Raw genomic sequence first — 23532 nt, 5'->3', positions numbered from 1 at the left:
CATTTCCAACTTATTTTTTCTCCAGTTCAAAAGCTAGGATAATCGATTTGTGCATCTTTTATCTTGCAAGTATAAACCTTGGATGCATAATAGTGTACTTGTATAATCTAAACCCTTGTCCTATGCCTTGGATGCATGATGTTATTTGTGTATCTTTTATCTTGCAAGTATAAACCTTTTTAATAGATTTGTAAATAATTGAAAACAAAAGAAATAGATAACTTTGCAACTATTTTACGATTCTTTAAAGCATGACGCAATGCAGTGCTTGGCGGCAATTACAGATGGCATAGAGTTACCATTGATGTTTTGTTATGCAGTGGATTGGTTACCATTTCTTGATCTACTTGGTTAAAATTTATTGATGTAGTATAACTGATGATTCACGTCAAACAAATTCTAAGTAATGCTTCCTGAATGGAATTGCATGCAAGTTGCCGAAACATAAATTTCAACTATATCAGTTGGATGAAAAAACCGTAATTGTATTCGACTAGGAATCAAGATTGTAAACTCTACTGCATTGGGCATTAGATTTTCTTGGTCGGTTTGTTTCCTTTAGAGTTGGGAACAGATGCAAGAAGAAATTACTTAGAATGGACTAGGAACAATGAAGTTAGTTACATTACAAGAATGGACTAGGAACAATGAAGTTAGTTATGTGGTTAATATTTATTTCTCTAGGTACTAATGCGATGAAACTTGATGAGATGAATCCGAAGTGTTCTTAATTGTTGTTGACTATGAAGAAATACAGATCAAAGAATAAGGCAAGCATGGTAAATAGAAACACTCGTTTGCTTCATGACAAGAAATACGTGTGTCCCCTAGAGGACTATACATCAACTTCTGAAACTGTGACGGAAATTCAAATGATATCTTATTTACATTCAAGTACGGTGTGAATTGTATCTTATTCCTATGTGAAACACCTCAATGTCATCGTTCATGAGAATAAAATACAATTCACCATTTTAGTGTGTAGTACAGCTGTAGAATAAATAGATAATGTTGAAGCATCTTGGTAACCCCTTATTGGTGGAGACAACACAAATTGCATTTCCAGATGGTATCCCGAATGTTCCTTATAGTACGAGATAACACAGATTACATCTCCAGAATAATATCTACAATCCATAGAAACCGTGGAATTAACTTACAGCAGCAAGATATGAAAGGACTGAAAATGTAATAATTTATAGTTCATATGTATTTTTCACAATATCCTTCGCAAAAAACATGTGGTATGCTTACATTCTCTATCTGTTTTGACCCATTTGCTTCCATCAGTGGCCTCTTTTGGCTCTTCATCATCACTATCATTATCTTCCCCGTGCATATTTAGGTATTTCTTTGGCTTTGCCTTTGGAATAGGCCTTTGAGGGTAGACCCTTCTATTCAGGATGGCCCTTAAAATCTGTTCGTAGATAGGAAAAAGATTGACCAGTTTTTTTGTACTTCAAACAGAGTAGACACTTAAAATCTGGAAGAGAATTAATAGTGCAAGATTATGATGCTAGAATGTGTTTTGGTTTTTCTGTGAACATTGGCTTATTATTTAGTTTTAGAATGTACCTTATCCATTCTTGAATTAGCCAATCCAGTCCCTGTAATTGGATCCCTCAAACGGGGTGTGAGCACAGATCCACCTCTACATAGGAATGCCTTCTTAAGAAGAAAAGACAACGACCTTTTACGAATGTCGTTTCTTTTGTTTTCCAACCTAATACTGTTTCCTTCCCTGTCATGATCTGAGCTCGACGTTCGATGGAGGCGATAATTTTCATTTTCTGGCACGATATTCATCGACTGGTTGATAATCTTGTCACCTTCCAAGAATTTCTCCAGCGATACATAATGCCTTTTCAACTCCCCAGAAAAACTGGAATCCGTGGAAATATGTTGATTGAGTATTGTTCTCAAATCTTTATCAGTTTCTCGGGAATCTTCTGGTGTAATATGTTCCAGGTGACCTGGACTTCTGGGTAAAGTTAAGCTCCCTTGAATCTTAGACTTGTCTGAATCTTTAAGATTGTTATTTCCAAAAGTCCCAATAGCAAGTAAAGCATTTGGCCAATCACTGAATTCTTCTCTGCACGGTTGATGTATCATATGATCTGTGTTGACGAGACATTGGAATAGTTTAAATAACACATTTTTCAATGTTCATTAATTATTTGAAATGGTATGCATTGAAGCCTGATTCGAAGAACACTTGACATTTATTTTGCTTTCTTGTTTAACAAAAACTTACGATTCGTCCCTGATTCTCGATTGGTTTGATGACGGTCCCCTTTGTTTCTCAGCAAACCGAAGATCTAAATCAATAAACACAACTATATATCAATCCATGAAAAAGACTGATTCACCAAGAAACAAATTAGAATCAAAGATACCTTCATTTGTCCACGAGAACTACAAGAACTCTTTCAAGAACTTGAGAATGATGGGTATATATAGTTCAAGTTATATTTGGAGAGATATTCTGCATTCTGCTCAAATACCTTGGCTATGAGTAAAGTGAGCTTCGTACGTTTTATATACGGAAAAGGTGTTGGTGGGGTAGAGCTTCAACGGGAATACGCCATCAAATTAAATAGTATATCAAAAAAATGATAAGATTTTATCTAAACTTTATGAAAACAATAATTTGAAATTGATCAATAATTTTTTAGAGAGGTAAATTGATCAAATATTTTGGTAACATGATCCAGATTTATTCAACCCTATTCTTGGGATAATACTCGAGGGTAGATCCAATTGATGTTGTCTTTTTATGAAATTTGTTCATGTTATCCATATGAATAATGCTTTTATCTATTCAATACGTATAATGTTAAATAGATAAATCATTATCGCTTATTTAACATAACGTACGTGTCATGTGCTGGACGAACCATATACATGATATCTACCAAGCCTAATGATCCATTGGATCTATATTTGAATATTATTCCAAAAGTAGTGTCCAACTAACTCACGATTTGATGTTTGTAAGCTGCTGACATGATTGAAAGTAAATGGGGTGGCGAGATTGGGCGTGTCCTAATCATATAATTTTTTCTGGGTTGAATCATCCAATTTTAGCAGAGAAATTCTGTACTCATTATTACCTAACCATGTTCTGAAATGGGGACTGAAAACTATGTTACACCAGTCCCACTTTCTTGCTTATCTGTTATTTTGAGGAAGCAGATGAACAATTCATATTTTTTTATATATTATATATATATATATATATATATATTAATACATATATTTTGAATACATAGAAAAAATATAGTCGTGAAATGGGAAATCGGGATTCGGGATAGCATTTGAGAAGGAAGGACAATACAAGGTTGCAGATAGGTATATAATTATGGGCACTAAACCTGCTACATATATACAAGGAGTCTTATAAGTTGGCTGCCCAAACGAAACCTATAAATAGAATAAATTGACTATTTGAGAGAAGATCATATGATGTCGGCGATTGATTTGTTTCTCCGAGCTAGATCACTATTCTAGAAAATAATTTGCCTTTGAAAAAATAATTTACTCGGTTAAGTCATTAGATATAGAGTATATCTCCTGTGAGACGATCTCACGAATATTTATTTGCGAGAGATGGAGGTCAACTTGACTGATATTCACAATAAAAAGTAATATTTTTTCATTAATAACCCAAATAAGAGATCTGTCTCACAAAATACGACGCGTGAGACCGTCTCAAACAAGTTTTTACCTTAGATATATAAATCGACATAAAATCATATCTCAAGCATGCATTTTAATTAACAACAATTTCTAGCCGGTTCTAAAATGAAAATGTATGATTTGAAAGATGTAAAATGAGAAATCCTATTAATTGTTTTGTAATGCTCGCTCGACTTTTGCAGAATCCAACAAACGAAACAATACATACAACCTTAGCAAAGCAAACACTCCACATGTTCAAATTCTGTCCCCAATCCACCTACCCCCATTTTCCCAATCTCCAAAAATATCTTTAATATTATTATTATTATATATATACGTGTCGTAATTATTTAAAATCCCCTTAAAATTAAATTAAGTGAAACTTGCATATTCATAATTACATAAAATTATATATTTCATCAAGAGTTTGACCCGTGGCGTCCACATATTATCATATCTTATTTGGGTCATCCATAAAAAAATATTTTTTTTATGCTAAGAGTATTACTTTTATTGTGAATATAGATAGAATTGACTCGTCCCACTGATTAAGATCCGTGAGACGGTCCACTTTTGTTTAAAATTACTTTAAGAGAATTTCGTTATAATTTTTGTAAAACGTTTTTGAAAAAATGTTTTAAAAGTGTAACTGAGAGTTGTTTTTTTTTTTTAAATGTTTTTAAAAAACGAAGGCAACGATGAAAATTAAAATATATTATTTTTTAAATGTAAAATTATTTTTATAAAATAGTTGTCTAAAACGTATTTGTTCGTAAAACAACTTTTAAGTTTTTTTTTTATAAAAAAATCACTTTTATAAAAGCTATATAATATATGAATGACCCTAGCCATGATAGAAATTACCAATGGGCCTGGTTTGTAGTTCGGCCAACAAATAAATCGTGGAGATGTGTAGAATATTCTGATCTTCAAACTATATATTATTTCAATTTTTGTGTAAATATTCACTTTAAGAATCAAAGTCATGACTATTTTGTCATACATTTTTTATAATGATATTTAATACTAAAATTAATGTCGGGCCGGGTTTTCAATATGTTAGCATTTTTATGTCTAAAATAAAATAAAAAAATCACAAATCACGCCATTGCTGTCGCTTTATAAATCTACACTAGTGCCTTAGGTTCAAAGTGTTCATCACAAAAAAGTTTACGGAAAATACCATCTTCCAATTTGAAGCAGGAGTAGTGTACATGTATCAGTTCTATAATCATATGTCAACTTTCTGATTAAAAAAAAATATGATTTCGATAGAAAAATAAAATAATAATGTGATTATTGGATTTATTTTTTGGTTATGTCTGATCCATCTTTCCCTGTTATATCATGTTTGGAATTTATGTAAACTTGTCCATCAATAATGCTGTCTAAATCAGGAAATCAAAAGAAATGACGTCAAATCATTTTCATATAAATATATTTGCTTGCTTGTCTGATTAAAATCCATCCAGTTTCCCATTGTTCTCATGAATAATGCATTACTTACTATCCTCAGTTAAAATTAAGAATGATCGTTTGCAAATATTGATAGATAAGAAATCTAAATCCAGTCGTGGAGAAGGATATATCATATCAAATAAATTTTTACATCTATTTTAAAATCGACGCTAATTAAATTTAAAAATACAAAAAAATATATATATGTGGAAATCTCCAATGTCGTGGTAATCGAGAAATTAGGTTGCATTTAGATCAATCGATATGAAATGCATGGTTTCGGTTATAGTTTTACTGTTAATTAATAATGAAAAAATAGATTAATTAAATTCATATATTGCTTATTTTACATTAGTTACACAAAACAAAATGAATTTCAAATGTATCTATAATTATGTAAATTTGAAATTTATCATAATTAACATGAAATACTATATAAACAGACGTGAGTGAATTTGAAGTTTATGACATTTCTTCTCTAACTATACGAAAATACATTTGAAATCCATCAATCCAAATATAACTTAAGAGAAATATCCGATCTGTAAATACGCGTGAGTCGACCTAATTTTTTGTACCAATCTAATTAATCTAACAACTTCTTGTTGTTTTCCAAGAGAGGGAATTAAGGTCAAGTGTCAAATCTTTGTGTCTACAAGAATCCTTCCTAAGGCTTAATCTGTAATATATTATCATACAAAGTTTTAGAAGAAGTATTCGTTTTGTGGGGAGGCAACGTGATGAGTCAAACTAGAGCTACAACGAAAGCTTACATATTATTAATTGAGGCCAATTTAATTTGAACTGGATTTAAATAACTAATTATGTTATGTTGATTTTGTCAAACTTCATGATAATTATTTGAAATAAATATTTTATTGGATACCCAAAATGTATTTTTTTTAATAAATAAAAAAAACACGCTTTAAAATAGTTATTTATGGTTAATTAATCAGCCAAATGTGAATATATTTTTTTAATTAATGCATATGTTTCCTGTCGCTGTAAGTGCCCAAAAGCCTCAGCCACTTGTGTTTAATTTAATCATGATCATTAAAATTTAAATATATATGGATTGGTGTTGGGTTTAAAATTAATATTTTTCTAATAAGGGTAAGCCGTTTAATTTTCGAAGGACCAAGTTTAACAAATGCAAATAATCGATCCACCAACTCTGTGGGGCACGCAAACTTTTAATTATAATATAATTTACACTTATTCACACGATCGATTTGGAATAAATTTTGGTTTTTAATATCAAAATAACCTTTAGGCACAAACTTGGACAGCGTGAATTCACTAAGTCAAAACTACCACCATCCAAAACAAGGGATTCGAAATGGTTCACTTTTCCGACAACCCAAACAACCAAGTCAAGAACAAAGTTACAATACATACTATCTATTATTGGGTAATGTCGATGCTACCTGTGGGAGCAGTGTCCTCACAGGATCTCAGCCATTGATTTTACATGGTGATTAAATTTAGGCCTTTGATTCACTTCATGTAGGTGTATGTGTGTGTAAATCTGAGCTTTGATCACCTCATGGGGACAGTGCCTCACAAGGTAGGATGAAATGAACCCTATTATTGATACATATGTGTGTGTATTACATCTTGATGGAATCTCTTTTCTGTTTCTTTGATCTCTTCATTTCAATTGGGAAGCAAATAAACAAATGAATACAAATTCTTTTGATTTATCAAAACAAAAACTGTGTGCTCAAACTAAAAAAAGGTTGAACCCCACCCCTGAGGGCCCCACAATAGCCGTCCCAAGCCCTCGACGTGAAGGAGGATAAATCAGAGTTATGCACCAACAGCAGGTACCGAGATGAGAGATTGGCAGTAGAAAATCTCCATTAAAAAGGGAGTCGAGACTCAATCCTTCACTAACATGAATTAAAATATCCTTCACTCCATGCCCTTACCACACGGACCTATACCCCCAGAGGCAACTGTGTGCTCAAACTAGATCGGCCTAAAAATTGTGTGTGGCCGAATGAATTTATAGGCAATTATTCCTCCCTGTCTTTATATACAGATTGAATATATATTTGAATTTCACGACACCCGGTTTGTTTTCCAGAATCCCATGAGATTCTGAGATAATTTGAAAGGAAATACAACGTGATCAAAGAATATTATGTACTAATTTGAATGATCTCCTCCTGCGAAGACAAGGGGAGACTTAGGAGATCTGATCCTTTTCTTATGTTCCTGATGCAGTTTGTGCCTACGATGATACTGGCCATTCTCCTTTTTCTTCTCCACCTCCGAATCACTCTCATTCGAACAATTATGTGAATAGCTGTCCGTTGACACTGCAAAAACAAATGTCCCCACTTGAATGTCATCAAGATTCGTCAATGGCTCCAAAACTTTGATCACCTCACTCATTGTGGGCCTGAGTTTAGGCCGATATCTCAAGCATTCGTAAGCCAATGCCGCAGCCTTTTGTGTGCCGGTTTCGGAGTACTGACCTTCAAGTCTCGGATCCATTAGGCGGCTTAGTCTTCGAGGGTTTTTGAGCAACGGCCTTGCCCAGGCCGCGAGGTTCTGTTCTCTCGAAGGACGGCTTTTATCTACTGATTTTCGACCCGTGAGAAGCTCCAACAACGCCACTCCAAAACTGTATACATCACTTGCTGCTGTCAAATGACCTACACAAAACATCATAGCAACTTATTTTCTGTATATACTTTAATTTTGTTGGATCGTGTGTACAAGCCATAAAATGTAAATTACCAGTCATGATGTATTCGGGTGCAGCATAACCTTGTGTGCCCATAACACGGGTGGAAACGTGCGAGTTATCGCCTTCGGGACCATCCGTTGCAAGCCCGAAATCCGAGAGCTTTGCGGTGTAGTCCTGGAACAGAGTTTGGAATGTTAGATTCATATATACGAGCATCATATTGTTTTTTTACAGAAATTTATAATATAGAAATGTATATAAAGCAGAAAATCGACTCACCGAGTCTAGCAAAATGTTCGAAGCCTTAAAATCACGGTATATGATGGGCTTTTTGGCTTCATGGAGAAAAGCTAGTCCTTTTGCGGCTCCAAGAGCAATTTTCAATCTTGCTGACCATGGAAGTGTGACTGCATATCCTGCGTACAGATAAAATTAATACACACTTTAATATTATTCATGTTCAGAGAGTGAAGCTTTTGAACAAAAATGTTTGCGTACGTGATTGGTGATCTGCGCCAGTAGCTCTGATCATTAATTAATACACAAAACTTGATTTAAATTTTGAAGAAATTTACCTGATTTTATAATTTTATTACATGAAAATTTCGATCTATTGACAAAATATTTAGAAATACAATATTTTCAAAAGGATATATATATATATATATATATATATATATATATATATATATATATATATATATATATATATATATATATATATATAACCGCACTTACTTCTAAAGAGTTGGTTTTCCAGGCTTCCACGAGGCAAATATTCATATACCAGCAGCCTGTGTTCTTCTTCACAGCAATAACCAATCAACTTCACCAGATGTGGATGTCTTAGTTGACCAAGAAATATCACTTCCGTCTTTGCATCAGATTCCAAAAATAACATAAATCATTTATACATAATAAATACAAATGCTATCTAAAAATAAACTAAAATACAATACATCAAATTTAAATTGCATTTGGTTTCGCTTTCGTGCATCTTACCAGCCACTCTCTATGGCCTTGTGCGCCATCTAAATCCAGGAGCTTGACCGCCACGGGCTGAGCCTCCAAACCGGGCCTCAGCTTGTCATCGATGAAACCCTTGTGCACCGGCCCGAACCCGCCTTCACCAAGAAAATTACTCGATGAAAAGTTCTGTGTGATCACCCTCAGCTCTTGTAAAGTAAACGCATGAATGTTAGAGCCCGCCAAAGATGTAGAGAGATCCTCCGAAAGGGTGGATCCACTCAAGTCCGCTAATGAGATCCTATGAAATGAAGATGACTTCGAGATCGGTTTCTTCTTATCCGGCCTCGGGCTCTCCGGCTTGAAACAACTCGGGAAATATTCTTGCCATGTCATCTTCTTCTTGACAGCCATCATTCAGAAAAAGACCGTACGTGCAGTGAGTGATCTGGAAATTGGATCAAGATCGATTTCTGGTATGTGTGGTTGAGTGTAATTCTAAAGGCAAAGAAAAAAATTACAACTTTGGAAGGTTTATATGATGAAATGAAATGAAAACAAAGGAGATATAATGGGTTAATGGGTTACAACTCCTTTTATATTATACTAATTCAAACTTGGCACACAACATACCACCGTTTATATTATATCTTCCTTCCACTGTATATATAAATTAAATTTACCAAGTAGATCCTAATTAAATAATAATAATAATAAAGAAAAAGCTGTCTATTAACTAACGATTATGGTATAATCTGGGCCATTTCTCTTGCGTGTTTCGCCACGCGGAGAATTGAACAGATTGTTCAACACACTCTCAATGTAATTTGAGAAGAAATTGCTACACGTAGTTGATTTGCAAACAGTGCGTGCATGTTCTCGCAGATGCCTGATATTGGCGATTCATTCTACTACGTACTCTCAAGTTTTTTAATGTCGAAAAATAGGTTCATTCTATGCTTACATTTGAAATTATGTTACTCCATGTCAGCATGTTTTAATACAAGATAATCAATCCACAATCAAAATCTATATACATAATATATGAATGTCGTTATCTCATTGATGAGTACGATGAGTGAGCAACATATCAATATATCATCTTTTGTCGATGTTTATTTTGGACTCGCGCGTGAATTTGCGAAGATTGATTTGTAATATATGGAACTGGATTTTAAAATACCATCAAGATATTTGAAATATAGATGGAACTAAAGTTAACAATTTTGGTGAAGGAGTGGGAATTAGTAGTACATAGCGTTGAAACAATGGATCATAAAAAAATATGTAAAGAAAACTGTTTGTCTTCCTTCACACGTTAATCATGATTTGGTCAAGTGTAGCAAATTGCAAGGTCAGGTGAGGAACTTTCCGAAGACATGGCAATTGAAAAATATAATTTTTAGAATTAATCTGATAATGTTAATTTTTCTTCCCAGTCGCATCGTTACCAAACAAATTGACAGCAAATCTATTAGTTTTCTTTTTGAATTCGTAAAAGTCGAAAATTAGGAGCAACAAATCAATCTAACCACACGACTTTAATTTTACGGTAACTATCATGGAATTTGACCAAATCATTCAGAAGTTTCACTCGACTTTTTCGAACAAATTAACTAAATTACGTAAATTGTATCTTCCCTTGTTCGGTCGAAACAATACTGAGTAAGGTTTTTGTGACACAATTGCATGTAATTATATATGTAAGATAGGGAGACTTGATCTAAATTCACCGTAAAACTAATATTTTTTTCATGAGTTATATCGATCGCAAATATGTCTAACAAAATGTAAGAAGATCTCACAACCATTTTTGGGTAAAAATATTATTTCTCATGTATAAAATTTTAATTTTGTAATGAATTACTTCAGATTAGGGAGCAATATATGTCCGAAGCGGTGCGATTTCACGCCGGATGTATATCTATCATATCCTTCGTAAAATTTTGATTTTAGAATCACCCGAAGGACCTTATTCAGTATTCACACAAGAAAATGAAGAAAACTAACCAAATGTGTTAATTACTTTCATTTTTATGATGTAAGAAGTTGTAGTCGTTACTTTTCGGTGCGTACTGAGAAAAATCCAAGATTAACGTTAAACACAAAAGTTTACAAATCACGTTAGTTATATAAAATCATACTGGACAAACTTTATTCGTTAATAAAAATACTTAAATTCTTGATAATTGGTCAAAACACTCATATAGTGGACATCCTTAGAGGCTATGTTAATTACTTACTTAATTGCGATGTATTAAATTTTGTAAAGAACCTTCGTAGATTAATCATCATTATTGCTTGGCTAAGAAGTAATTATCACCATGTCTTAAATACCGTAAATCCACTATTTAATTTGACTGCTTGACTATACATATTCCAGTTTTTAATTTATGATTGTCCTTTCAACAATTACTGATTATTTTTTTTTAAAAAAAAGATAAGATTCTATTCAAAATCATCCAGCGAATTAGGTTTCTAAATAGAGTAGGTCTCATGTGAGACCGTCTCACGGATCACAATCCGTGAGACGGATCAACCCTACCCATATTCACAATAAAAAGTAATACTCTTAGCATAAAAAGTAATACTTTTTCATGAATTATTCAAATAAAGATTCGTCTCACAAAATACGACTCGTGAGACCGTCTCACACAAATTTTTGCCTTCTAAATATTGTTCTTAAAAATAAGACAAAGTATCGAGTTTATGTTTTTTTCATTAGGTTTTCGGTATAAATGTTTAAAGGGGTGTATTAATTAATTCAAACAGTATCGTATATTATGATAAAGAAAGATAACCACAATGATCCGGAAAATTTATTCATTTTGGGTTTCGGTCTTAAAAATATTTAATTTTGAGTTTTGATCATATGAATTACGTTATGTTTTGATTTTTAGTCTTTCTTCATGGAGTGACGACATAAATCCAGAAAATATTGATGTAACATCGATAAATGATGATACATCTAGCATCATGTGAGCACTCCACATAAAATAACTAAAAACCGAAATATGACCTAACTTACACGATCAAAACCTAAATTTGAATATTTATATCACTGAAGTACAAAATATAGACAAACTTATAATACCATTTTGACTATTATCATAATAATTAATTATATTAATGTTTTTAATTTAAGGAGAAATATTTATTCCATATTGACTCTCGTACACAAATGTTTTACCTTCACACAATCTTTATCTTGAATTTATCAAAATCTTTCATGTATATGCTACAAAAAAACAATTCAATTTTCTAATTTTGGCTTGTAAATTTGCTTATATCATATGCAATAATATATGTTTTTAATATCAATCGTAATATAATTAACTTGAAACCACTTTCAAATTTTTCTAAAAGGAATTAGTATCAAGAATACCCTTTCTTTCATCTAATAAAAATAACACAAATTTATTTTATTTTAATAAACACAAAAATTCATGTGACACAGTCTCACGTGTTAATGTTACGAAACAATTATCCAATCCGATCTAACTCATGAAAATATTAATTTTTATATTAGAAATATTATTTTTCACTTTAAGTATGAATCAGATTTGATCCGTCTAACGAAAACAGATTCATAATATTGTTTCACAATAGACGTGTTATTCATTAAAATAATAATCAATTTATAAATAACATATTATTATCTATATCTTAAATCCAGAAAATATAGGATAAATTATATTATAAGATAAAATTTGTAGGAAAAAAAAAAATTAATTATACTAAAAATCAAGATATACGAATGACCAGGTGCGGGGCTACCTAATGGCTAGTATCAGTAATCATGTACCCACAGTGTATGTTATAAAAAAATAATTTTTTAGGGACTATATTTATTTATGTTAAAAAAATTCAAAGATTGTATTAAAATGTATAATTTTATGGATTAATTAGCATTATTTTTCTTATAATAAGTTAAAATTATTATTCAAGCAGTATATTTTTTATTTTTTAGATTTAATATATTTTATAATGATTTTTAATTTTTTTAAATTGTAAATAATATGGTTTATTTTGTGATTATATGATTAATGGATATGATAATGGATAGAGCAAAGATAATATCGTATAGATTTATCCAAAATGAGTACTTTGACAAAAAATCCGAAAGGAATATTCCTAAAAACAGTACACGTCACATTTCGATGGGATCAATTTACAATGAACGGCTGAGATGAAACTCGAAAACATCATTTCGAATAAATAATTTGGAAAAGATAATATCTTTTATTCGAAGGCGGCCATCAGTCTTCTCTCCACACCTATACGTACAGAGATTCCTTCGCGGCGATGTCGATTGCGTTGGAGCGGAACAACTCTGGCTCGGATAAATCGATGGAGAGGCCGGGTTTTGTAAACCGAAACATGACCTGCTCAGCTTCGATCTATAACTCGTCGGATTTTTCCCTGGTGGAGGAGGAGGATCGGAGTGCTTTGCTGTCTTCGTCGTCCACGTCATCAATTGGAAAGAATAGCGACGAGGAATCTTCTGGAGGGAGAGGGGGTGGAGAAGGGGAAGAGGTGCAGAGTAAATATAATCAAGAATGGGCTTTAGATGCTTTGGAGCAGGTTCTACCTGTAAAGTATGTTTTTTTTTTCGTAATAGGTCTCTTTTTATTTAATTTGGAAATAAATTTATTCCTTTGAATTTGGATTGAGAGGTATTTTTTCGGATTTATGGATTTATATTGTTTTGGGAGAGTGGTGTTGGGTATGTTAGCGAATTGCGTGAAGATGTCGATCGATCGGTTTATACTGTTTTTGCTTTATGCGGCTAGTTGCTGATGGGCTCTGTGTAATTTATTTAATACAGGAAAAGCATATCAAAGTTCTACAGTGGCAAATCGAAATCTTTTACCAGTCTATCAGATTCTGCATTTTGCTCCTCTATGAACGACATTACGAAACCGGAAAATGCATACACTAGGAAACATAAGAACTTAATGGCACATAAACACTTGTGGGAGAGGACTTCAAATCCCACAAGGAACAGCCGTGGTGGGATATCAAAAAGACCCAACAATTCTAGGAGTATGTTAGCTCTGGCAGCAATTTCCATCTGCGGTGAGAGCAGTAATTGTGAAACTTCAAACTCCACTTCATCATCCCTTGGTTTCAGCCTTCCTCCTCTACCACCGAATGCGAGAAGAACTATATGTAGTGAGCTGCCATCGTCACCTCCTGCTGATAAGTTTTCTTCTTGGAGATCGTTTTCCTTGTCGGATCTGCAAGGTGCTGCCACTGATGCTTCAAGTCCTAGCATTCCTGGCTCATAGATCAATAACAGAGGCAAACAAAACTGCTACGTGGAGTTTTCTTTTGCATTTGTCACCCTGTTAACTCTGACATCGCGATACATATCCTTGGAGGTGGAGAAATTTGTATGTTCTTGTTTTGTTCTGACATGCTTCTGCCCCTGTCCGTTTTAGTTACATTTTAAGCATTCAGCTTGGGCAAAATCGTAACGTAATACTGGAATAAGTTATTAGAAGATTTCTATTTTCTTTTTTTGTGCATAATTCGAATGTAATTAAAAAAAGTATGTGTCTTATAAGATTGTCTCACAAATCTTTATCTGTGAGACGATCTTTACCGATATTAACCGTAAAAAGTAATATTATTGTTAGTATGATGTATTGGCCCAATGGCCCAATGTATTGGCCCAAGAGTATCGGCCCAAGTCCATACATCAATGTCATGTAAATCGCATTTTAGTCTTAGGATTTAACACGCTTTTCACTTGTTCCAGCTTCTATATAGAAGCTAGTGTATTGACGGTTTTGATTGATTCAATTCAATAGATTTCTAGTTTTCCCACCAATGGTGGTTAACGGTTTAACATGGTATCAGAGCCTACGCCATTCTTCCTGGCCATAGTCCAAGTGTCGTACAGAGCTCAAGCGATTGAGATCGTTGAGCATTTGTTGAGCATCTGATTGAAGATTTGCGCAGCAGCTGAGTTTTAGCTCAATCAATTGAGATTGTTGAGCATTTCATTTTTTTTTCCTTCGAAGCAACAGATCCATGGCGTCAAACAACAATTTCAATGATCCTTTGTTCTTACACTCATCGGATACTCCAGGTATGACTATTGTTAGTGAGCAATTGACAGGGGTCGAGAATTACGGAATCTGGAGCCGTGCTATGTTAATCGGTCTTCGTGCTAAGAATAAGACTGCGTTTATCGACGGAACTTGTACACGACCAGCTGTTGGCAGTACCACCTTCAATCAGTGGGAACGATGTAATGCCCTCGTTTTGTCTTGGATAATGAATTCTGTTTCAAAAAATATTTTTGGAGGCATTGTGTATTCGAGTGATGCCTCTGTGGTGTGGTCAGATTTGAAGGATCAGTTTGATAAGGTAAATGGATCGCGAATTTTTTCTCTTCACAGAGAAATGGGAAGATTAAGCCAAGGGAACGACACAATTTCAGTGTATTTTTGTAGATTGAAGCAGCTGTGGGATGAATATAGTTCATTAGTTGTATTGCCTTCATGTGAGTGTGCTACTGCTAGAAAGTATGTCGAGCATGATCAGCAACATAGGTTATTACAGTTTCTGATGGGACTCAATGATAGTTATATGCATGTTAGAAGCCAAATTTTGATGATGATGCCTCTACCAACAGTTAGCCAAGCGTTTTCATTATTGTCTCAAGAGGAGTCCCATCGCATGTTATCCTCAGTTGATCAACCAGCTTCCGTTTTTTACACCAGACAAGGGAGGGGTGATGACAAAAAGAGGGAAGTGCTTATATGCGATCATTGTGGTTGGAATGGTCATACCAAGGCCCATTGTTTTAAGTTGGTAGGTTTCCCTCCAGGTCACAGGCTGTTTAAGCCACAGCAAGGCACAGGCAGTTCAGCACGTTTCAATAGCAATAGGGGGTTTGATAAGACCAAGATGAGGCCAACGGCTCACAATGCTATTGGAGAAGGTGCCACTGTTGCTGGACACATTCCTGAACCATCCTCAACGACTGCTGCAAGGGGTGGATCAATCTTCACCCCGGACCAATATGCTGAGATACTGAAATTGTTGGAAGGTACCACCTTATCTTCATCCCGTGCTAACACAACTACTAAATCTATGCAGGGGATAAACACAAATGTAGTGAACATGGCTGGACAATTCAATGAAAATGCTCAGGAGAATTGGATCATTGATACCGGGGCAAATGAGCACATGACTGGTAATTTTTCATTGCTGCGTGGTACCACTTCATTGTGCTCTTCCCCTAGTTCTGTGAGATTGCCAAATGGTGTTCAGCTTTTAGTTAGTGCGAAAGGGTCAGTGAATGTTCTAAAAGACATTGTCCTCCCTGATGTGCTATATGTTCCCAACTTTCGTTTTAACCTCCTATCCGTTTCCAAATTCACTGAATCCAATAATTGTTGTGTCACATTCTATCCTCATTGTTGTACATTTCAGGACCGCAAAAGTGGGAAGATAATTTGGACTGGTAGGGAAAGACATGGACTTTACCATTTATCAACAACAATCTCCCAGCCTTCTGAAGCCCAAGTTACACACCATACAATTCCTAGTCTACCTCAATGTAACAAGTTCATTTCGTGCACATCTATTACTCATGATTTGTGGCATCAAAGACTTGGACACATGTCCATCTCTAGAATGTATTTGTTGCCTTTTTTGTCAAAAAATATTGATATGTCTCATTGTGGAATTTGCCCTAAGTCTAAACAAACAAGGTTGAGTTTCCCTAAATTGAGTTTATCCAAAACTTCTTCTCTATTTGAATTAGTTCACATGGATATTTGGGGTCCTTTTAGAATACCAACCTATAGTGGAGAGAAATACTTCTTGACAGTAGTAGATGATTATTCTAGAGGGACTTGGGCATACCTTATGCAATCTAAATTAGACATTCTAAGACTTCTGAACCAGTTCTTTGCCATGGTTGCAACCCAATTCTCTTCGAAAGTCAAAACAATTAGAACTGATAATGCCTCTTATTTTTTTAAACTTGAGTGTGGCTCCCTGTTTCTGTCCCTTGGGATCATACATCAGAGTTCCTGCCCATACACTCCTCAACAAAATGGAGTGGTGGAAAGAAAACATCGTCACATCCTTGATTTGGCCCGAGCCTTACACTTCCAATCATCTATTCCACTTCAGTTTTGGGGAGATTGTATCCTTACCTCCGTATACCTTATAAATCGCACTCCCAGTCCACTTCTCACTAATAAAACGCCTTTTGAAGTTATTTTTGGCAAAACACCTTCCTATGACCATTTGAAGGTTTTTGGATGCCTTTGTTATGCTACTTCTTTGCATACTTCTCACAAATTTTCTCCTAGAGCCAATGCTCGTGTGTTTTTGGGTTATTCCATTCTCCAAAAAGGGTACAAAGTAATGGATCTTGATACCAAACGTTTTTTTATCTCAAGAGATGTTGTCTTTCACGAGACTCATTTTCCATTCGCTGTCAAGTCTCAAACCAATCCCATTTTTCCGCAATCCCCCTCATTTCTTGATTCTTCCCTACTGGACGATCATGACTTGCCAGCTGATCCTAATGCCTCGTCTATTCCAGTCCATAGATGAAGTATCCTCAACACCAGTACATACATCTCCTCCCATTCCTTTGAGGAGATCATCCCGAATTGCTCAACCACCTCCTTGGACAAAGGATTTTTCTTGTCCTACTATATCTCATTCCTCTGCTACTTATTGCCGATATCCCATCTCAAATCATATCAATTACGCCACTTTTTCTCCATCTCATCAGAGTTTCCTAACGGCTCTTTCTTCTATCACCGAACCACGATTTTACCATGAGGCAATCACAGATCCTAGGTGGCAGCGTGCGATGGCTTTAGAACTGGCAGCCTTGGATTCTAACCATACTTGGGATGTGGTTAATCTACCTCCTTATGCTAAGCCGATCGGGTGCCGTTGGGTCTATAAACTGAAGTTTCTGCCCAATGGGAATGTGGATAAGTTTAAAGCTCGGTTAGTCGCAAAAGGCTATACACAACAAGCTGGGGTTGATTTCCATGACACTTTCTCCCCCACAGCAAAAATTACTACCATCCGTTGCTTCTTCAGCGTGGCAGCCATCCGGGGTTGGAGTTTGTTTCAAATGGATGTTGCTAATGCTTTTCTTCAAGGAGATTTAGATGAGGAGATCTTTATGCATTTACCCCTTGGTTACCATGTTCAAGGGGAAAACAAAGTGTGTCGCCTTCGCAAATCCTTGTATGGACTTAAGCAAGCCTCTAGACAATGGAATCAAAAATTTGCTGCTGTAATGATTGAAGCAGGCTTCTTGCAATCTCATCATGATCATTCCTTGTTCATTCAGCATACTACGCACACCACTACTCTTTTAGTGGTTTACGTTGATGATATTGTAATCACTGGAAATGATCATAATGCCATTGCTGTTTTAAAGAAATTCTTACACTCCAAACTTGAGCTTCGTGATCTTGGCCTTTTGAAGTATTTCTTAGGGATTGAGGTAGCACGTTCTACCAATGGTATTTTTCTCAATCAACGAAAATACGCGTTGGATCTTCTTACGGATACAGGAATTCTGGGTGCAAAGCCTTTTGACACCCCAACCGAACAACATCAGAAGCTTACTTCTCATGACTTTGATCTCTCACTTTCTTCTCAATCTGGTAATGCTTCAGACAGCCTACTCGTTGATCCAAGCTCTTATAAACGATTGGTCGGCCGGTTGATATATCTCACCATCACTCGGCCTGATATATGTTATGCAGTACAACACTTGAGTTAGTTTATGCATTCTCCTAAACAATCACATATGGATGCTGCCATACGGGTTGTTAAGTACATCAAAGGTTCTCCTGGAATGGGAGTACTTCTTTCCGCTCACAGTGCCTTGCAGTTATCGGCCTATTGTGATTCGGATTGGGCATCATGCCCCATGACTCGTCGATCACTCACAGGCTTCTGCATTAAGTTGGGTGATTCACTGGTGTCATGGCGTACCAAGAAACAAAGCACCGTATCACGCTCCTCAGCTGAAGCGGAATATCGTGCCATGGCTACCACTTCATGCGAACTAATTTGGATACAAGGACTGTTATCGGATATGGGGATATTGTTCGCCAAGACTGCTATGATGTATTGTGATAATAATGCCGCATTACACATCGCTGCAAATCCCATGTTCCATGAACGTACGAAGCACATAGACATTGATTGCCACCTCATCCGAGACAAGATCAAAGCTGGTTGCTTTAAGACTGCATATGTTTCTTCCTCCAATCAGCTTGCTGACCTCTTCACCAAAGGCTTGGGTGCTGATCAACACAGCTTTCTACTGTCCAAGCTTGGTGTTCAGAACCCGTTCCAAGCTTGAAGGGGGCGTGTTAGTATGATGTATTGGCCCAATGGCCCAATGTATTGGCCCAAGAGTATCGGCCCAAGTCCATACATCAATGTCATGTAAATCGCATTTTAGTCTTAGGATTTAACACGCTTTTCACTTGTTCCAGCTTCTATATATAGAAGCTAGTGTATTGACGGTTTTGATTGATTCAATTCAATAGATTTCTAGTTTTCCCACCAATGGTGGTTAACGGTTTAACAATTATTAATATAATATTTTTTCATGGATGATTCAAATAAGAGATCTGTATAATAAAATAAGACCCGTGAGATCGTTTCACATAATTTTTGTCTTAAAAAAAATCGAATTCCAGAACTAAACCTTGTCCCACATCATACAAATTAGAATAAATGATATACCTCTCTTTAATATTTCCTATAGAACTAGAACCAATTTAATTGAGTTTCTGGTGAAAAATTCAACGGGCTTATCATATCGAGCCAAAAAATTATTGTTAACACAAACAAATATTTTTCAACTTTACTTGAGAAAAAAAAAATCACAAGAAATAAATTTCCAGAACTTGCAAACCCTCTGGCTGACCCAACAGTTGAATTGCAGGCCAATAACTCCATAATGAGCCCAAGAAATTTTCAATTACACGGCCCACTAAAAAAGGCAATTTTCGTCTTCCTATTTTATTTTTAAAATTAAATTTATTGTTCGCCCAAACAAAAGTTCCAAAGTCAGGTTTCATTTTATATTCCTCAATTTGCTGATTAAGGGAAACCTAACTATCGTCGATTTCTTTTCTTCAGATTCAAAATTGTAAGTTGGAATTTCTACTGTCCTGACTGAACCCTTTTTTTGTGATTCTTGATTCATTTGATTCACTGAAAATTAATTCAATTCAGATTTCCTACGTTATCGATCGGTTGCGTTTTCAAACTAATGTGATTTTTGTCTGCTGCCTTTAATTTGTTTATCAGGACACGGTTCCGATCTGCGCTTTGATTTTTCGTCCAGAGAGTCGTCTCCAGACGTTTCAATCTCCGAAATTATGAATTCAAGAAGGCCTGTCGTTTTTTTCCTATTTCTGTCCTTTAGTTTCGTATTTTCTTGCCCTTGTCTAATTCTTCCAAATTGTTGAGCTGGTCAGAAAATAGTACTGATATATGAATTGATGTTTTCAGAACGAAGAGCCTTGCATGTGGTTTTGATCAAGTTTTGTTTTGATTTAAATGGTTAACTGTTGACACTGTAGTCTGTAGGGTGTGAAGTATTAAGCCCCCACAGAAGATAGTCTCTTTGTTATTAAGAAGAGGGTTTTCGGCTGAGGTTAGCTGGTCTGAAGGGCCTTGAAAAAGGGTTTGATAAAAAAAATTAAAAGAGTTTGTAAGATATCAAAGTCAGCTATTTAGAAAGAAAAGATTGGGTCACCTCCACATATTTTTTGTGATTTTTTATAGCATATATTAAATTATATAACAAAATATCCCAACAAAATTTATTATCCCCGATATACTTTGCCACTCCGATGATGCAGATTCCAAAATACATGCAAAAATACTCATTTGCATTATTTGTTCTTTTGGGAATTATGATGAAAGAATCCTATATTAATATGTGTAAGCTCCATTGTTTTATTTAATTTTATCGAATCATATTAACAACTTATATTTTAAAATTAGATTTTACATATTATGAACTCCTAAGACAACTTATAAGATATAAGATTGTATTACCTATTACCTATTAAAAATAAGAAGTTAACTATAAACGAAAAAAGAAAAAAGAAAAAAAAATAATACCGGCAAATTCAGTAATATTTTCTTTTGTGTATGGAGAGTGAACTAGCCGTTGTAGATGAGGTTGGTTTTGGCGTTGCTTTCCAATTGATGTTTATAAATTGCTTGATGAAATTGCACAAGATGGTGCTGCTAAGCTGCCTAACTTCTCTTCAGTAAAATGATTCTTGTCAGTGGTACAATTGGTAGTTCTACTATTTCTCATCCACAATCAGTAATCAGTATGGGCAAGGAAACAACAGATATTGAAAGATTGCTTGTATGCTGTTATTCTGTAAAAAGCTCGCCGTATAATTCGCATTTTAGGTGTTATATGGCTATTCCCTCTAGGAACTTGCAACTGTAACTTCCTGATACACTGGTAAATTGCTATTGTATAGTGTTGCCAGTACATATGATTAAATGCATTTGTGCCTACAATGTATACACTATTAGATACTGGAATATCGATGTAACAAGTGTAGAAATGTAAGCTACTGAATTGAGTTCCCCTCGTAATAAAATTAAAGATTGCGTGTAGAACATCCTGATATCATCAGTAATCTTTTTAAAGTTTAAGGAACTACTGGCTCAGTGATATCCTTATTTTAAACTTGGTAACTAAAATTTTATTTTGGGTTTAGGGATCGCAATACAAGAACTGCTCTTTTTGATGGTATTGAGGAAGGAGGTATAAGGTCTTCATCATCTTACTCTCATGAAATTGATGAGCAAGAGAATGAAAGAGCAATTGATGGACTGCAAGATCGAGTTGCTATATTGAAAAGGGTATGCTGATTCTTTGATTGTATGTCTTCTACTTTAAGGTTGACATCATTCCAGATTTTGGCAAATGGTAATTTCAGGAATAGTGCTTTCACATATTGATATATACGAAGTTAAGGCTTTTACTCCTCTTATGATGATCAGATGATGTGAAGGCGCTGGGTATATGTTTGCATTGAAGTTTAACTATCATAGATAAGAGTAGTTATGCCCGCTCATTTGTAGCATTGTTTCTTGTGCATGTTGAGTGACTGTGTTTCCAAAAACTTGTAGTTGTGCCCAAGTGAATTTTCTTGGATGACAGCGCATGTGAATGCTTTTTTGCAGTTTTGCTTTTGGTGTCAGATTCAACAGCTTCCATTTGTATCCTCTCAATCACGTATTTTCTCTTATCCTACACGTAGAAACTTGATGTTGAGGCGAATAATTATTTTCTTGAAAAAAACTTCTGTAATAGAAAGTTTGAAGCATTTAACTTTAACCTATGTTATCATCAGCACATAGAATAAAATAAAAGGAATTATTTTGCTACTGATATCCTTGAAACATTTGTTTGAAACAGCAACAGTTAGCTTGGATAAATAGGTTTTAATACGTATGAAAGTCATTCTTTAGCCAGAATTTGCATTCTTTCATGTGTTTCCGCAACATTCGATGATATTTGAGTCCGCATCATGAATTTGTTCAACTTGTTTCAATGCATGATTTATATTACATGGTTTGTACTAAATTATCATCTTATGCATTACTGTCCCAGTATTAACAGTGAATTACATGAACAGCTGTCAGGTGATATCAACGAAGAAGTCGAGACTCATAACCGTATGCTTGACAGAATGGTGTGTATATCGTTGTGACCGATCCCACAACTTGAAATTTTACTTGATATTACGAACATCAGTTATTCGCTCCTAATTCGAACTTTTGATTTAGGGCAACGACATGGATACCTCAAGAGGAGTTCTATCTGGGACCATGGATAAATTTAAGATGGTATTTACCTCTACTTTTTTCAATATCATTTCCCCCTTTTTTCGCTCTTTGCATGTGAATGTTCCTTCCTCTTGGCTTAGGTGTTTGAGAAGAAATCAAGTCGGAGTATGTTCACACTCGTAGCATCTTTTGTGGTCATTTTCCTCCTCATATATTATCTTACGAGGTGAATGATGTTACTTCCTGTGATGGCCAATGAGGGAGGATCAGCAAACTTGTGGAATATTCAATTTGTTAAACATCAAAACAGTATTTACAAGTTTCTGCAGATATAATGGAATTACATGGTATCTTTTGTATAAAATGTGCAGTTGCAACACCTACTTTCTTGTTTCATATATATTGGTTTAATTGTTAACTCCAACTGAAATATGGGCCGAGTTTGGTATTGACGGGCTCAGTATATTTATATATATCTTTATTTGGACACCTTGAGTTCAATCGGAAATCTCCGTGTTTCTTTCATAAACCATAATACCAACTTTATTGAGCCAAAATGATTATTTATTTATTTATTATATTATATTATATTTATAAAAATGGGTGAGTTTCAATCTAATTAAACTCCTAATTTCTTTAATTATTTATTTACTTATCGGGTATATAGATATACAGAGTATCGGGTTAAAAATGTTATTTTGCCATCACATTATTATTATTATTATTTTCATTAGTAAAATTGTCGTCAAAAAAGAAAAAAGTTGGAAATTATTAATTGGAATTGGATAAGAATAATATCTAAATTTGGAGGCGTGTATGCGATGTAAGTGTAAATAATAATAAAGTTGGGGGGTAGGTGAAGCCTACTAGGATGACGTTAG

At 34.7% G+C, this 23532-nt stretch overlaps 5 protein-coding genes across 6 annotated transcripts in view; 3 read left to right on the top strand and 2 right to left on the bottom strand.

Moving 5' to 3' along the window:
• LOC140816594 (uncharacterized) overlaps positions 1 to 23532 on the top strand; it is an 80485-nt gene that overhangs the window by 26795 nt on the left and 30158 nt on the right. The gene's annotated exons all lie outside the window — the stretch shown is intronic.
• On the bottom strand, positions 810 to 2506 carry LOC140816582 (protein NEGATIVE GRAVITROPIC RESPONSE OF ROOTS). Its single transcript, XM_073175937.1, has 5 exons — positions 2397 to 2506; positions 2255 to 2318; positions 1576 to 2117; positions 1255 to 1417; positions 810 to 1127 (listed from the first exon to the last, which is right to left on the bottom strand). Exons 1-5 carry the CDS (start codon positions 2400 to 2402, stop codon positions 1108 to 1110), a joined length of 795 nt encoding a protein of 264 aa, XP_073032038.1. The 5' UTR covers positions 2403 to 2506; the 3' UTR covers positions 810 to 1107.
• On the bottom strand, positions 7128 to 9442 carry LOC140816557 (serine/threonine-protein kinase RIPK-like). The gene is made up of 5 exons (XM_073175907.1): positions 8840 to 9442; positions 8576 to 8711; positions 8117 to 8253; positions 7888 to 8011; positions 7128 to 7802 (listed from the first exon to the last, which is right to left on the bottom strand). The coding sequence occupies exons 1-5, from the start codon at positions 9218 to 9220 to the stop codon at positions 7291 to 7293; spliced, it is 1290 nt and encodes a 429-aa protein (XP_073032008.1). The 5' UTR covers positions 9221 to 9442; the 3' UTR covers positions 7128 to 7290.
• On the top strand, positions 13032 to 14320 carry LOC140816589 (protein OXIDATIVE STRESS 3 LIKE 1-like). Its single transcript, XM_073175950.1, has 2 exons — positions 13032 to 13401; positions 13632 to 14320. Exons 1-2 carry the CDS (start codon positions 13109 to 13111, stop codon positions 14092 to 14094), a joined length of 756 nt encoding a protein of 251 aa, XP_073032051.1. The 5' UTR covers positions 13032 to 13108; the 3' UTR covers positions 14095 to 14320.
• Positions 19852 to 23138, top strand: LOC140816626 (bet1-like SNARE 1-1). Its single transcript, XM_073176007.1, has 6 exons — positions 19852 to 19973; positions 20135 to 20219; positions 21577 to 21721; positions 22501 to 22557; positions 22652 to 22711; positions 22792 to 23138. Exons 2-6 carry the CDS (start codon positions 20206 to 20208, stop codon positions 22879 to 22881), a joined length of 366 nt encoding a protein of 121 aa, XP_073032108.1. The 5' UTR covers positions 19852 to 19973; positions 20135 to 20205; the 3' UTR covers positions 22882 to 23138.

Source organism: Primulina eburnea, chromosome 2 (genome assembly GCF_022965805.1).
Source record: "Primulina eburnea isolate SZY01 chromosome 2, ASM2296580v1, whole genome shotgun sequence".
Classification (NCBI taxonomy): Eukaryota; Viridiplantae; Streptophyta; class Magnoliopsida; order Lamiales; family Gesneriaceae; genus Primulina; species Primulina eburnea.
Note: the sequence above shows the minus strand (reverse complement) of the source record. Positions and strands in the feature narration are given on the sequence as shown.